At 39.9% G+C, this 16,730-nt stretch overlaps 1 protein-coding gene across 5 annotated transcripts in view; it reads right to left on the bottom strand.

The window, feature by feature from the left end:
• The window catches only part of LOC114032564 (phosphatidylcholine translocator ABCB4), a 106,903-nt gene that overhangs the window by 40,467 nt on the left and 49,706 nt on the right, over positions 1-16,730 (bottom strand). For all 5 annotated transcript variants that reach the window (XM_027847894.1, XM_027847895.1, XM_027847897.1 and 2 more), the window contains exons 11-16: positions 14,384-14,494; positions 14,054-14,179; positions 12,651-12,854; positions 11,225-11,395; positions 7,428-7,589; positions 4,138-4,311 (exon numbers count right to left, since the gene is read on the bottom strand). In XM_027847894.1, the coding sequence (XP_027703695.1) occupies positions 4,138-4,311; positions 7,428-7,589; positions 11,225-11,395; positions 12,651-12,854; positions 14,054-14,179; positions 14,384-14,494 (948 nt within the window). The remainder of the gene's footprint in view (positions 1-4,137; positions 4,312-7,427; positions 7,590-11,224; positions 11,396-12,650; positions 12,855-14,053; positions 14,180-14,383; positions 14,495-16,730) is intronic.

Below are 16,730 nucleotides of genomic sequence, written 5' to 3'. Positions count from 1 at the left end.
GCTGAGCACCTACTGTGTGCCTAGCACTATAATAATTGCTGTGGAAGATTGGAAGTGGATGACATAGGCCCTACCTCGAGGGACTTAAAATATAGTTGAGAATATAAGCAGCACAGGCATTCCCGTTAAGGAATAAAAAGCATCTAAAATAATGTGTTTGTTTATTTGTGTCCAGAACTGAGATTTCATTGGGAGGGGAAATTCCCTGTGAGGAAACACCCTCTACCAATGAACTGTTCTGCAAATTACGGTCTCAGAGAGTTGGCTGAGGGCAATAAGGGGTTAAGGGACTTCTTCAGTGACTTCTTTTTTCCCCTCTTCCCCACTCTCCTTTAAGGCATGGAGGAGCAAGGTAAGAGGGTAAGAGAGTGAGGGTAGGAAAATACATGATTTCCCAAAATGCTGAAGATTGATGAATCAATCAGTACAGAAAGGTACCCAGTAGGGACAACGGGTTGGAGAAAGAAGTTAAGAAGCAGAGGGAAAGAGGGAAAGGTGTTTGCGTTCTTAAACAGGCTTGGAGTTTGTGGGTATGAGGGCCATTTGACACAAAGGACCATCTGCCACAGAAGGAGGAGTTCCAGCTTACAAATTTCTCCCGAGGAATGGAGAGGCAATTGTTTTGACACAGCAAAGTACTGGTGCCACAGGATTAGTGGAATTGCAAACTTAGGTGAGATAGAAATTACTGCCAGTATCTGGAGTTCTGCTTGTTAGGGAAGAGGGGAAAGAAGCAAGACAGCCACTCTAATCTTGGGGTCATGACTACAGCATATGTGAATCACTAACTTGCCCTACTGGCTCTGTGAACTTGATTTCCAGGAAATAAAGCCACTGTCCAGGGGAAGAGTAAGCCGACGCTTTATATGAACAATAGATGATAACTATTCCTTATTACATTGGCTAAGGAAATACTATACTAGCCCTATCTAGGCTACACTAATCCTGTCTCTGTCTCACAGTAAATTTTTTCTATTCGTGTCTGTCCTGAATAAGTTTTTTATGATCAAATGCCCTGGAATCATCAGGTTGTTTGTAGGAGCCTAGTAGGTTGTTGGTATATAGGAGCCAAGTTTATTACCTTCGGGGATAGCTAGCCAAATTCAAGGCTAGGCATAAGTAAGACTACTGCAATACTACTGAGGAGTCTAAGATGGGATCAGGTGTTTCAGTAATAGGTGATGAGATGCAGAAAGATGCCCACTAACTGCACAAGATGTCCTAAATATAAGTAAACTGTTCTTTGGTTTGTTTTTTTTTTCTAGCTCAGCTGAGAACAGAACAAGAGAGAATGGGTGAACATTTCATCAAGAAGGTGAGACACTAAGAAGCACTTTCTGATGATAGAATCTATTTATCATAGGTAAGTTTCCAAAGATAGCTATGGAATCTCTTTCTCTGAAGGTCTCAGACAAGTCAAGACCTTGGTTTTCTCATTTCTAAAAACAGAAGGGTAATATTAAAGTCTCTTATACTCTATCAATATGAAAAAACATTGATTTTTTTCCAGATTTACAATCCTCTTTTAACTCCAAAGTCTCTGTCTCGGAGTATCTCTGACATTCAATTCAACTCAATTCAACAAGCATTTCTTAAGCATCTACTACATGCTAGACACTAGGAACACAGAGACAAAAGTAAAGCAGTCTTTGCCCTCAAAGAGCTTACGTTCTATTGTAGTAATCTCTTTTGAGGTAGAGGCAGGCTGGTGGTTGCCTCTCCCCTGCCTTTATTTACAGTGAGATCTCACTTCCCAAGGACTGAATTATCATCTCAATAATGAAGATCCCCGTATCTATATTACAGTCCTATCTCCAGGGTTCTGGTCTCAGAGCATCAATTGCCTATTAGATTGGTTATCCCACAAATATCTCAAATTTCACATGTTCAAAACTGAACTCATTATCTTTCCCTTCAATTCCCCCCTCTTTTGAACCTCCTTTTTCTGTGGAGGGCACCATCACCCTTCCAAACATCCAGATTTCCATCTCCGACTCCTCCTTTACTCATCTCACATACTCAGTCAGCTGCCAAATCTGGTAGTTTCTATTGCCACACCACCTCTTGCGTCTTTGTCCTTCTGTCCATTTATACAACCACCACCCTCATCAGGCCCTCATCACCTTCTAGCCCGGACTCTTCCTATACCTCCTTAATTGGCCTATTCACCTCAAATTGTTCCTGTATCCAATCCATTCTCCACACTGCTGCCAAAATGGTTTTCCTAAAGTGAGTCCAACCGTGTCACTCCCCTCCAAGATCAAGTATAAACTCTCTTTTTTTACTTAAAGCTCTTTCTAACCTGGCCCAATCCTGTCTTTAGTCATATTAACTTTTTTTGATGTTTCTATGTCTTTGTCCATGTTTTTGTCCACATCTCCTATTTCCATGTCTTTGCACTGGCCACCCCACTTCTACCTTTTGGAATTCTTTGCTCCCTTCAAGAGTCAGCTCTACATGAGGTTTCCTGGTTTCCCATGCCACCTTCCCCAACGCCTCCCCCCCCAGCCCCAGATACTAATGTGTTTTCTCGCAAGGTTACTTTGCTTCTGCCTTCCACGCTTTTTGCACATAACTGTAAACATATCAATATAAGTATATAATATTAATATAGATGTACATATGCATGCACACATATCTCCCTCTTTAAAATATAAGCTCTTTGAAGACAAATGTTTTCCTTTTTTTATGTCTAACACCTAATACAATGCTTGGCACATAGTAGGTACTAAAAAAAAATTCTAGTTAATTGATACAGTTAACAAATGCTTGCTGAATTTTTTTGAATGTGAAGACTAAAAAATCCACCAAAGACAAGAAAAAAGTGGAATTAGTTCTCTTCTTTTTAATGATGATGCTGGACCATCATTGCAATTCATTTCCTTCCCAAACAAATACACTAATTTGAGACCAAGATCAAGAACTCCTAAGTAGGGGGGAGGACGCTTAACAGATATGATTATTTTGGCATCTACTTGGGGCCCAACAAATACCACAGAAAACAATGGAGCTGAAAAATTTCTAGTAGGGAGAGTTTTTCTGGCCTAAATAAGGATGAAAACCATCTCAATCTTTATCTAATGATAACCAAACCAGAATTTTGAACGTATTTGAGGCTGTTTTCTCCAAGAAAATTACAAATGTACCTTCCTTACTGAATGACTTCTTTACAACATAGGACTGTTAAAATTAATGGCCAAGCCATCTGAAGGATTTTGGGGAGGGAAAGGTCATGAAAGGCTGGGGGGAAGGGAAGAAACCAGTCCCAGGATATGGCTGAGAAGAACAACAGGTTCATGTAGCATTCTGTCAAGCTGGGGTCCAGAAAAACACTGGCTGTCCATGTGGGTTGGATTATGGTCTCCATGGTTTTTTTGGACCATAGGGACCATTTGTTTGTTCAACCTCTCAAAGCAGTTGCTTTTCCTGCTTGCCCCACCTACCTGGGGTGCTACTCACTAATGATCCCCAGAGTCACAGCTGGCTAGGCCTTTACTTTGTTTTAATAACACAACCCAAATCTCCATGGAGAATTTCCAAGAATACACACTTTTGCTATGTCTAAGGTTTTTTAATGTGATTAATAAGTTCTCTGAATAAAGTCTCTTCTAAAGTAATCCCTATGACACCTGTCTACAATCCAATATAAATGAATATATTGCTATCAGTATTATTATTAATTATAACAATTCAATGTTGATTTTATTCTCAAGGCACAAAGTGAATTGGAAAGATCTGTTGTCCAAAACACAAACATAAATGCTAGGCTTGTTTTTCAACTTCTGTGTCTGAACGTTCTGAAAATTTATAAAAAAATTTAAGATAGCTCTAGGCCACAGAGTTAGGAGCCCATGAACTTGTTTAAAAATCAAATTTTAGTTGATTTTAGTAAAAATTAAATCTTAAAATTTGCTAAGACTTTTGGGACACCCCGTATAATTGGTTTACATTTTTATCCCACATATTATATTTTAGGCACATAAAGCCATTCTTCTGAGTAGGTCCACAGGCTTCACTAGTGTCCAAAGTATCCATGACACAAAAAAGTTTAAGACCCCTTAGGTTAACAGTTACTGAGGCCAAAGACTCTACAAATAGTGCTGTCATTATACTTTTAACTGGAGGTAATGAACTTACAAGCTCTTCTGGAGCCACATCAAAGCTATTCTGATGCTTTCGTGAATTTCTAAAACTTTTGTGTGTGGAATTCCTAAAAAGTCGTGATTTCAGGCCATTTGGTGCCATCCCAGATATGTTCTCATCTTTTAATTCAACTTCAAATTCTTCTGACTGAATCTGATATCCTGATGTCTGAAAGAAAAACAAAGTAAAGCTATGAAAGGGTTTTGGTTGTGTAATCTTGATTTGAATTCTAATATGGGCTCTGCCTCCATCACTTGGGGAAGTTGCTTACCTTGTCCAAGCTTTAGTTACTCCTTAAATAAAATGGGGATAAAAATACATGCAACATGGCAGGGAAGAATCCTAGGTTCAGATCTGACCTCATGACCCACATGCAAACCACATGCAAATAAATCTTTTAATACTTTCCTCATCTGTAAAAAGAAGCTAATAAGATCTGTAATCTCTATCTCAACAGGGACGTTATAAGAATCGGATGAAAGAATGTAGGTAAAATGCGTTGTAAACCTTAAAATACTCTACAAATGTCAGCTTAATAATAAATAAATGGATGAATAAATGAAATAGCATTTATTAAATACTTACTTTGTGATGAGCGCTGTACTAATATAAATACAAAGGTGAGACAGTCCCTATCCTAAAGATGTTTACAACAAAAATATAAGTAATTTATATAATAATAATAATGGCTCACACTTTAAGATTTGCTGAAAGTTTTTATATATAGTAATCTAATTTGATCCACATGACAACCTATAATTATCCCCAATTTACAGATGGTGAAACTGAATCTGAGAGATGTTAAATGATTTGCCCAGGGCCATACAGTAAGTTTCTGAGGTGGGTTCTTATTGGCTACAAGTCCAGCATTCTAGGTCTGTAAGGATTACAAAGTGTCATATGAGATTTGCAAGTCTTAAAATGTTGCTATATGGAGCAAAGGAGGGAATTAATATATGTGGATGCACTTTGTAATCTTCAAACACTAGACTGGTGATGCCAGCCTCCTTGTAGCTCCCAAAGGTGCATTTCTCCACTGGCTGTCCTTGGTGCCTGGAATGCCCTCCCTCCTTCCTTCAGCCCCTTGGCTTTCCTGGCTTCCTTCAGAACTCAGCTCAAAGCCTGCCTTCTACAAGAGGCCTTTCCTGCACACCCTAGCCCTGCCAACATCTGTTCCCTCTGAGATTATCCTGCAACATGTCCATATATGTACATATGTATGTGTCATGTATGTTCCTAGTTATTTGCATATTGTATTCTCCATTAGAACGTGAGGTCCTAGAATGCATGGATTGGGTTTCTGCCTTTCTTGGTGTCCTCAGAACTTAGAACAATGCCTGGCACGTAGGAAGTTACTGATTTAGAGACTAAAATAAATCCACTGAGAACCACTCAATTCCAATAAGATGTTTATTTTAAACTGGGCATTAAAAATGAAGATAAAATGGATAAAGGAACTGACATTTACTCAACATGTAGTGGCTGATTCCCAATTTAACTTCAGAAAGTAACAAAAGACAACAACTAATGTAAGTGCAGAAAGGTAAAAATGCCTTTGGTGCACTGGAAGTCTTGATGAGTCATTTTTCAAAATGCCACATGTTTTTAGGAAGCCCTTCAATTTACAGGTTCCAAAACATATCCCACAGCCGTCATGAAATCTAAAAGTTAGACATAGCTTGGGAATATTTTCACAAAAATATTCTTTCTCTCAGCTCTTTTACAGCTGGGGAAAACTGAACCATAAGGCATGGTCACCATCCAGGGGGTGTAATGGGTACTGCTTTGCACACCTGGATGAGGATAGAGACTAAAGGAGCTCTGAACTGAGTGAGTCTTTTTAACTTTTCATGGACTTTCAGTGATTTCCCTATAAATACACGATCTCTCTCAGAATCTTAAGACAACATATTACTACTACTACTACTACTACTACTACTAATAATAATACCATTAAGGTAGCACTTTAAGATTTACAAAGTATTGAAATATTATTGTATTTCATCCCTATAACAATCCTGTGAGGTAGGTACTATTGTTAACTCATTTAAAGGTAAGGAACCTGAAGTTAAGAAAGATTTAGTGACTTACTCTCTACCCTTGACATACCGGGTCCAGCCCCTAACATACCCTGTATTATAGCTTTCTGTGTTGGTATCTCATCCCTCCATAAAGACTGTACATTCTATGAACAGAACTCTATCTCATCTAGGCACGGAGGACTTTGTCTTACCTAAACTTCCTGTCTCCCTCCTCACCTAGCATGGAGTTTTAAAAACAGCAGATCAAATGAGGTAACATTTGTAAAGCTTTTATAAGCATCAAAACACTACATAATGCTATTCTAACTGTCAGTAGTAGGCATGCAGTAAATATTTGTTGTTTTGGTTGACTGTGGTGCACAGTGATCCCACTCTATTTTAGGCTTAGCCGAAGGCCACCATACTTTTATACACATGTATGTGGTGGGCGGGTATGTATGTGTATGTTTTCTTCCTAGAACTGTGATTTCATCAGTGTGAGAAAGCCCTCTCTACCAATGCAGAAAGAGTACTTGTACTGAAAGTTAAGAGTCTTTGAGACTTCCCTTCGGCACTGAGAGGTTGTGCCTTTTTCATGCTTTATTTGCCAGAAGCCCCAGTAAAGTCCATGTCTTCCTGGTTCTGAGACTGGTCTCCTAGGCCACACTACCTCACTCATATGTACACACAAGTATATAATTTTTTTTTTTTACTTTTGGAGAAAACTTGGTTTTCCTTCAACTCTCCTTTATTCACCGTCTTCAGTAAAATCGTTATCTTTAGGGACACTTAGTTATCAGAGTGGGTAGAGTGAGGTACCTGGAGTCTAGAAGATCTGAGTTCAAATCTGGCCTCAGACATTTATTAACTGTATGATCCTGGGCAGGTCACTTCACCTCTAACTGCCTCAGTTCCTCATCTGAAAAATGGGGATAATAATAGCTTTTACTTCCCAGGGTTCTTGTGAGGATCAAATAAGATATTTATAAAGTATTTGTATATGTTAAAGTATTATGTAAATGCTAGATATTATTATTGTTGTTGTTAATCATCTTAGGTATGTCAGTAGCCACTTTAATCACGGTGTACAATATTTTAAGTTTCTCCATCCTTCTTTTCTTTTAACTAGGTATCATTTCCCAGTAAGGCATATCTGCTGCATTCCATTTGGAATATACCTACCGGCATGCGGCTCCTGGTTTATAGAATCAATTACAGAATGCTTTAGAGAAATCAAGCAGGGAGTTACTAGAAAAGAAATACCTGCATGTTAACAAGTTTGAAGTAAACCCCTTCCCTTTTCATCAGCTCACTGTGGCTTCCTTGTTCTGTAATGACCCCATCCTCAAAACCGGCTATGACATCTGCGTTTCGGATTGTAGACAGACGATGAGCTATCACAATGGTAGTTCGACCTTCTCTTGCCTGGAAAAAGGAGAGAGGGAGAAAGAGAAAAAGGAAGAGGGGGGTACAGAGGAAATTATAAGAATGAAAGGTTCACTTTGTACCAGAGTTATCATTAACAGGAACTACAAAAAAATATTATTTACACCTTATCATAATGGATAGAAACTTGAAGTTCTCTGATTCTACTTGTTACCATTAGCTCCTTATTAATTGATATAGCAAATGCTTATATTACACCTATTCATAAAATCATAGAATTCATAATTGGATAAGACCTCCTAGTGGGCAGAGCACCATTTCTGATGTCAGAGAATCTGGGTTCAAATTCTGATGATTATTTCCTCTGTGATCCTAGGTTAGTGATTTAACAGTTTCCTCATCTATAAAATGAGGGGGTCATATTACATGGTCTCAAGCCTAGTTCTGTGATCCTCCAATCTGGTCCAATCTCCTCATTTTACAGCCAAGGAAACTGAGGCTTAGAGGGGCTAAATACATGCTGAAGATTACCCACTTGGCATGTTGGCTCAAAGTGGCTCTAGATAAGCTCCCAGGACGACGGGATTACAGCCTACTCTGCAGTCTTTTCCAAACAGTGGCAGTAGAACTGGGTTTGGAATCTAGAAATAAGGATTCTGAGGCCAGCTCTGAAATTTTTGTAGCTTTGTGACCAAGAACAAATCATTTGATCTACCTGTACCATGGCTCCCTCATCTGCAAAATAAAAATAAGAAGTCTGACACTGACCACTTCACAAGGTTATTGTGAGGAAAATGATTTGTGAACTTTAAAACACTATAGAAATGTAATCTCTTATTCTACAGCAAGGACACAGATAGGCATCAGTGGCGCATGCAGATAGAGCTAATCATCTCCTCAAAAAGTAAGTTTCTCAAGTATTGACTTGACTACTTGATGAAGCCCCAGAATTCTGTACCAAGGGCCACACAATGTTCTCAATTAATCACCCCATCTATACAAAATCTTAGTTAAGGCTTTATAGAACATTTTATTTTTAAGAACTGCATTCTAACAGGACAATATAATTGCTGCAAAAAATACTTCCACATAGCCAAGAGAACTGACTTAGCAGAGGAGGTTATCTAAGGCATTTCTCATCTTCACCTTCTGGAGACTCCTCTCTGTGTTTGAGACACTGGTGCATATCTGTTGTCAGGTCAGTCTTCTTTGCTGGACACAAATCCACATCAAATCCATTAACCGAGGATATCTCCCACAGCTCTGTCCTGAGCCCTTTTCTCTCTGATCTCTCTACTATGTTGTGTGGTGATCCCACCAGCTCTATTGATTCAATGATCTTTATGCAGACGATTCTGAAATCTATGTATACAACCCTACTGAGCTCCCAAACCACAACACCAACCGCCTTACAGATATCTTGAACTAAATGTCAGTCAGGCATCTCAAACAACCCATCTCAAACAGAACTCATTATCTTTCCCCAAAAATTCTCCCCTCTTTTGAACCTCCCCATTTCTGTTAAGAGCTCCACCTTCTTCCAGTCACCCAGGCTAATTGACCCTGACTTTCTTTCACCCCCTATATCAAATCTTTTGTTTCCACCTTCACATCTCTTATATATGCCCTTTTCTCTCTTCTAACACAGACACCATCCTACCACAAACCTTCACTACCTCTCACCTGGACTGTTGGAATAGACTTCTAATCAGTCGCCTCACCTCAAGTCTCTCCCCTCTCCAATGCACAATCCATCCTCAACTTAGCTTCCAATGCAATGTCATTAAAGTATCGCCAGGTCTGCCCCCTGCCGCCTCCCTACAAGACCTCGAGTGGCTCCTCCTTATTACCCCCAGGATCAGATGTAAAGGACTCCCTTTGTCATTTCAAGATCTTCAGTCTTCTTGCACTTCACACCCTTCCATGTACTCTATGAGCCAGCTGTCCTGGCTTTCTTGCTGTGCTTACATACCATCCTCCATTTCTTATCTCTGTGTCTTTACCCAGGCTGGCCTCACCCCCATCTCTTCCTCCTGGCTTCTCTCCTTCAAATCTTAACTTTCTGCAGGATCCCTTTCCTAGTCACCCCAACTGCTGGAGCTTTCTCCTCTATGGTCACAGATAAGGAAACTGAGGTAGGCAGCCATTAAGTGACTTGCTCAGGGTCACACAGCTATTAAGTATCTAAGGCTGGACTTGAACTCAGGTCTTCCCAACTCTAGTTCCAGTGTTTTATCTAATACAACACCTTGAAAATAAGGAACCATTTTTTTCTTTATCTGGATCTCCAGATGTTAGCACAGGGTTTGGCACATAGTAAGTGCTTAATGGATGAGTGTTGGGGCAGCTAGGTGGCGCAGTGGATAGAGCTCTAGCCTTGGAGTCAGGAAGACCTGAGCTCAAATCCAGGCTCAGATACTTGACACTTACTAGCTGTGTGACCCTAGACAAATCACTTAATCCCAATTGCCTCACCCAAAAGCAAAAACAAACAAACAAAACAATTAACGGATGAGTGTTGACTGACATTGTAATGCTGTAGCATACCTACCAAAGGTTGCTATTTTGTGTTTTTATACAATCAATAGCGATCCTTTCCTTCTGTTTAGGCAGGGGTATGCTGGTAAATGTTTAATAACCAGCTCTCAGGATGGAGGAGGGGATGTAAGCATGACACACTTTAAAATTTAATTTGCATTATTACATTTTCTCCATTACTTTCTTAAGTCTAGACAATCAGGCCCTGATTTGTGGCATTTGATGATGAGGTATAAATGCTTATACTGCAAATTTAATAATTGGTTCTCCCTAGCTGGTTCCAGCTGACCCAGCAAACCCCCAGGCTTAGGTGCTTTCTATGAACATTTCTTTGGCCAAACCAAAGGAATCACGTGACCAGTGAGGCGGACACTTTTCCTCGCCACAGTGGCAGAAGGAGGAGATCATGCAATATGCTGTCATGGTGACCTGGTATTCACTCCTAGCTCTACAACTTACCAGCTATGTGATCCCTGGCAAGTCACCTGATTTTAGCATCTTCAAGTGCAAAATGAATGGGTGGCTCTCAGGATTCCTGCTAGCCCTCCTCGTAGGATTGTTTAATCCAGGAGTGGGGAACTTGCGACCTCGAGGCCACATGCGGCCCTCTAAGTCCTCAAGTGTGGCCCTTTGACTGAATCCAAACTTCAGTCAAAGGACCTAACTTGAGAACCTAGAGGACCATATGTGACCCCAAGGCCACAGGTTCCCCACCCCGGACTGTGATCCATTTCACCCAGGTCTTTTTAAAGGTACAGCCCTTTTTGAAGCAGATTGGCGCTGCATGTCTTATGACATCCCCCTTTTCCATTTTAATTTTAACAGTTACCTTAGGACGTAGACCCCGAAGTCCCATAAATAAATAGCCTAGGGGAATGCTGAAAGTGGACCGAACCCACTATCTGCAACATTGACCTCACTGCTGAAATAACGAGTCCCACATCCCATGCACCTTCAATTTTCAAAACAGCAAGAGCGTACAGAGACAGAATGGGGGGATAAATGGAGGATCAGAAGAGGAGCCCATTTTTCACTCATTTACTGGTTTATCAATCCAGATTTAGAAAGCAAGGCTATTTTTTTTCCCTACATGGTAGTTTATGCTGCTTATTTTGGGTTCTTTGGGATGTACTGACCTTATCCAGAGCTGCTTGTACCTCAAATTCACTCTCGGTATCCAAGGCTGAGGTGGCCTCATCAAGCAGAAGGATCTTAGGATTCCGAATGAGAGCTCGAGCAATTGCTATCCTCTGCTTCTGACCGCCACTCAGCTGGGCCCCTCTTTCTCCAACCAGAGTGTCAAATTTCTGTTAACACAGAGAGCAGCTGAAGGAGCAGCAAGGTGGTACAGGGGAGAGAGTTCAGACTTGGAATCAGGAAGTCCTGAGTTCAAATCCTACCTCAGACACTTAATATCTGTAACCTTGAGCGAGTCACTTCTCTCAGCCTCAGTTTCCTCATCTGGAAAATAGGTATCATAATAACCCCTACCTCCCAGGGTTGTTTTGAAGAGCAAATATAAGCAAAACTTACAAGGTTTGGGGAGATCCCATATGTAAAGAGGTTTGCTATAAATGCTAGCTATTATGAATTTTCAAAGGAGAAGTTATCTTTATTGCAGTGTGATAGAAACAGCATTAGGCCAGGAGGTGGGAGAACTGGGCTCAAGGCCTGCCTCTGATTTATACTATGATCCTCCAAGTCTCCAACATTGTAGGTTATAGGGGAGGTGCTAACACACATTGGTGGGTGAAGTTTCCTCACCTAGGAAATCCCTATATCAGTAAAATCACAGGCCCAGGTCCTATTCCTGTCACGTGTAAAAGAGTAATAGAACATGATCCAATCTATCATTTTGTACCATGCAAAGTCTGGGGACTTTGGCTAGATTAATTTTATTGATTTATTTAGCAAGACATCTCTAACCTCTAAAGAGAATACTAAGCTGCCTTATGTTAAATGCAGATTTTTAAAAATCACTGCTCAAGGTCTTCTTTAACTGTTTTTAGTAACTATAGGGGTTTTTTTGGTTTTGTTTCGTTTCATTTTTTGGTCTGGGAGTTGGTTGGGAAGGTTCTGGTTGGTTAAAACAAAATGGATCTTGTCCACTCATTAATGTTTAGCTTTAGGTTTGCAATGCACTTTACAAATATCTCATTTAATCCTCACAACCACTCTGGGAGGTAATAACAATAACAATAACAATAACAACAACAACAATAATAATGATGATGATAATGATAATGATGATAACTAACATTTATATAGCATTTACTATGTGCCAGGCATTGTGCTAAGCACATTTCAGATATTATTTCATTAGATCTTTCCAATAATGCTGCAAAGTAGGTGCTATGATTATCCCCATTTTACAGATGAGGAAACTAAGGCAGACAAAAGTTAAGTGCCTTGCCTAGGGTCACGCAGCTAGTAAGTATCTGAGGTTGGATTGGAACTCAGGTTTTCTTGACTCTAGGGCCAGCACTCTACCTATTGTGCCAATTATCTGGTCCTAAATGAATAAATACATTTAAAAAATGATTCCACCATCCATCCCTTTACCTCTGGTAGTTTCATGATGAACTCATAGGCATTGGCATCTTTGACGGCTTTCTTGACCTCATCCATCGTGGCGTCTTCCCTGCCATAGCGAATGTTTTCAGCAATTGTGGTGGCAAACAGCACCGGTTCCTGACTCACGACTCCGATTATTTCCCTCAGATACCTCACATTTAGAGTTCGAATATCTTGCCCATCAATGCTGATCTGAAAGAAACCAAAATGTCAGTGTCCTAAAACCTGAAATTGACAACTGAGAAATGCCAGCTCTGACAGAGGCCCATCACACCACCCTCAGTCAGTCCGGGACATCTCAACATGCACAGGAGCAATGTTTTCAAGCAAGAAAGGGTCTTTGTTAGTCAGAGAGAAAATTCTGTTGGTTTTTGGTTTTTGGTTTTTGTTTTCTCGGTTAGGGAATGAACAGCAACAACAAAAAACCAGGCTGTGCCTGGATTGTTAAATTGAGTTCCATGATCTGTTCCGTAGGAGTCCATCTTTATTGTCCCTATAAACATCCCCAGTATTAAAGACAGCTGAGACTTCTATCAACCTAGCTGCCCTAGCTGTAGCTCTAATAGCATTATCACCGATCAACAAACTGCCTGCAAATTTTGTCCAGATACCCATTGGCCGGACGAAGCAGATCATCCCAGGCAGTGTGAATGGCAGGGGTGGTGAGATATAGAGCTGGACTGGTATGGAAAAGGGACTGAAACAAGATTCTATGGCTCCTGAATGTCCTGGGTAAATAATTTATGTAGCATCTTGTTGTCCAGGCATTTTCAGTTGGGTCCAACTCTTCATGACCCCATTTGGAGTTTTCTTGACAAAGATACTGGAGTGGTTTGCCGCTTCCTTCTCCAGCTCATTTTACAGATGAGGAAACTGAGGTAAACAGGGTTAAATGACTTGTCTAGGGTCACACAGCTAGCAAGCGTCTGAGGCTGGATTTGAACTCAGGACTTCCTGACTCCAGGCCTGGTGCTCTATCCACTGTGCCACCCAGGTGCCTAATGCATATAGCAGTTAACATTTGAAAAGTGTTTTTGCAAACATTCTCATGTGATCCTCACAGCAACCCTGAGAGGTAGTGCTATCAGTATCCCCATTTTACAGATGAGGAAACTGAAGCACAGAGAGGTTAAGTAAGTTGCCTATGGTCATATAGTTACTAAGTGTCCAAGACAGGATTTGAACTGGGGTCTTCCTGACTCTAAATCCAGCATTCTATCCATGAAACCACTTAGCCACCACAAACTATGAAAATGAAATAACTCTACTGATTGTACTATCATGACACCTTTCCCAAACAAGATAAGTATACTTGGTGCTCTCTGTCACTATAGAAAAAAGTGCTTCATACAAAGCTTTTTGCAAAAGGAAACCTCATTCAGGGGTCTTACCGTGCCTTCCAGAGGGTCATACAGTCTCTGTATCAACTGAACAGTTGTACTTTTCCCACAGCCACTGTTACCAACCAAGGCTACTGTTTGTCCACTGTTAACCTTGAGGTTGAGGCCCTTTAAAATCTACACAGGAAAAAGAAACATCCATTATATCACTCCAATAGACAGCCCAGCAGACTTGAATTTCTTAAAACGTTAAGTGAATGTGTTAAAAAAATGTTCAATGAGTTAAAAAAACTTCAAATAAAAATATTAAACGTAATTATATTCACACAATTAAGCAATCAGTTCTCAGACAGAAATGCCTCTTCATTTGACTTACAGTACCTTGACATCAGCTCGGGAAGGATAAGAGAAGTGAACGTTTCTGAACTCCAGATTCCCCTTGATGTGGTCCGGTTTATGGCCAGCCTCAGAAAAACTGTCAATTTTAGGATTCTAAGTAAAACAAACACCATGGGAAAATACATTGACTATTTTCATATGGAGGACTGTTATTCCTATTTTCTAAATCCAGTCAGACTGTTTGAATATAGTTACATGGTCACAGCACCTTCATCATACATCAAACAACCAGGCTAAAAGTAGCCACTCTAATCACAACTGCATGTTTGAGACAACTTGGCACAGTAGTCTTCCTGAAATGTAACTCTGATCATGTCTCCCTCCCCTAATTCAACAATTCCAGAGGCTCTTTTTTCTTTCCTTTCCTTCCAGCATCAAATATAAAATCTTTTGTTTGATATCCAAAGCCTTTTATGATCTAGTCCCTTCCTATCTTGCCAGTCTTCTTTTTTAATTAAATTTTATTTTCTTTTTAAAAAATTATTTGTGACATTCTTTTCTCTTTAATTTGAGTTCCAAATTCTCTCCTTCTCTCCCACACCTTCCCACACCTACTGAGAAGGCAAGCAAAATAACAATATACATGCGAAATCATGCAAAACATATTTCCATAATAGCCATATTGGAAAAAAAAGAGTAAGAAAATTATACTTCAAAGGGCACTCAGATTTGATCAGTTCTCTCTCTGGTAGTGGATAACATTTTCTTTATCATGAGTCCTTTGAAATTATCTTGAATCACTGTATTGATCAGAGAAGCCAAGTCTTTCACAGTTGATCATCATTACAACATTTCTGTTACTATGCACAATGATGTTCTGGTTCTTCTCTCTTCACTTTGCATCAGTTTTTTCTTGACAATTTCTTGATGTCTGGGTGCTTTTTTGATCATGGTTTTCAGGGAGTTTAATAATTATTAAATTATCTCTCCTCAATCTATTTTCCAGGTCAGCTGTTTTTCCAATGAGATACTTCACATTTTCTTCTATTTTTCCCATTGTTTGATTTTGTTTCATTGTTTCTTGATGTCTCATGGAATTGTTAGCTTCCACTAGCCCAATTCTAATTTTTAATTACCTCTTTTTTAATTTGGCTAATTCTGCTTTTTAAGGAGTTATTTAATCAGTTTTTCAGTTTCTTCTTTTTTTTAAGGTGTTATTTTCTTCAGTATTTTGTGTCTCTTTGACCAAGCTGTTTATTCTCTTTTCATAATTTTCTTATATCACTCTCATTTCTTTTCCCAATTTTAACTCTACCACTCTTCTTTTCTTTAAACTCTTCCAGAAATTCTTGTTGTGCTTGCATCCAATTAGCATTTTTCTTTGAGACTTTGCTTGCAGCTTTTTCACATTATTGCATTCTTCTGAGTTTATGTCTTGGTCTTCCCTGCCACTGGACTAACTTTTAATGGTCAAGTTCTTTTTTTGTTGTTTGCCCATTATTCCAGTCTATTTCTTGACTTTATCTCCTGCTCCCTTGTGACTGATCACAAATGTTTGTCTCCATCTTGGAACTGCAACCCAGAACTGCCTATTGGACAAGGGAGTTGCCAATTAGCACCACCAAAGTCCCAGTTCCAGCCTGTATTCTCTTTCTGAACGGTTATCCAAACCCCCTTACCATCTCTGGACTGAGAGCTCCAAAAGCTGCTACTGCTGCTGCTGTAACAGCTGGCTCTAATGCCCACTGGCCCCCGCTACCATATCACAAACCTTTACTGCTGACCTCCTAAGTTGGAAAAAACATCTCACTGTCACCTTTTGTTGACTCTGCCACTCCAAAATTTGATTTGGGGTGTATTTTAAAGTTGTTTGGATGGGAATGTTGGAAGAGTTCACCTGGGTCCCAGTACTCTGCCATTTTGGCTCTGCCCCCTTCTGCCTTACCAGTCTTCTTATACCTAATTCCCATTCACACACCCTAGGATCCAGTGGGTCCAGTGACTCTGGTCTGCTTACTGCCTCTCACACATTCCATCCCCCCAATCTCTATTTGCACTGCCTGTCCCCCAGACTGGAATTCCCTCTTTCCTCACTTGCACCTCTTTGCTTCTTTCATGCTTCAGTTAAAGTCTCACTTCTGCAAGAAGTATCTCTCAATCCCCTTAGTTAATATTAATACCTTTTCTCTGAGATGATATCCAGGTGATCTCGTGTATGTCTTGTTTGTATGTAGTCACTTGCATTTATCCATTAAGCTGTTTGCTCCTTGAGAGCCGGGACTGCTTTTGCCCTTTCTTTCTTTCTTTCTTTCTTTCTTTCTTTCTTTCTTTCTTTCTTTCTTTCTTTCTTTCTTTCTTTCTTTCTTTCTTTCTTTCTTTCTTTCTTTCT

This window comes from Vombatus ursinus, unplaced genomic scaffold, assembly GCF_900497805.2.
Source record: "Vombatus ursinus unplaced genomic scaffold, bare-nosed wombat genome assembly UNPS02005459.1, whole genome shotgun sequence".
NCBI lineage: Eukaryota > Metazoa > Chordata > Mammalia > Diprotodontia > Vombatidae > Vombatus > Vombatus ursinus.
This window is presented reverse-complemented; position numbering and strand designations above follow the sequence as displayed.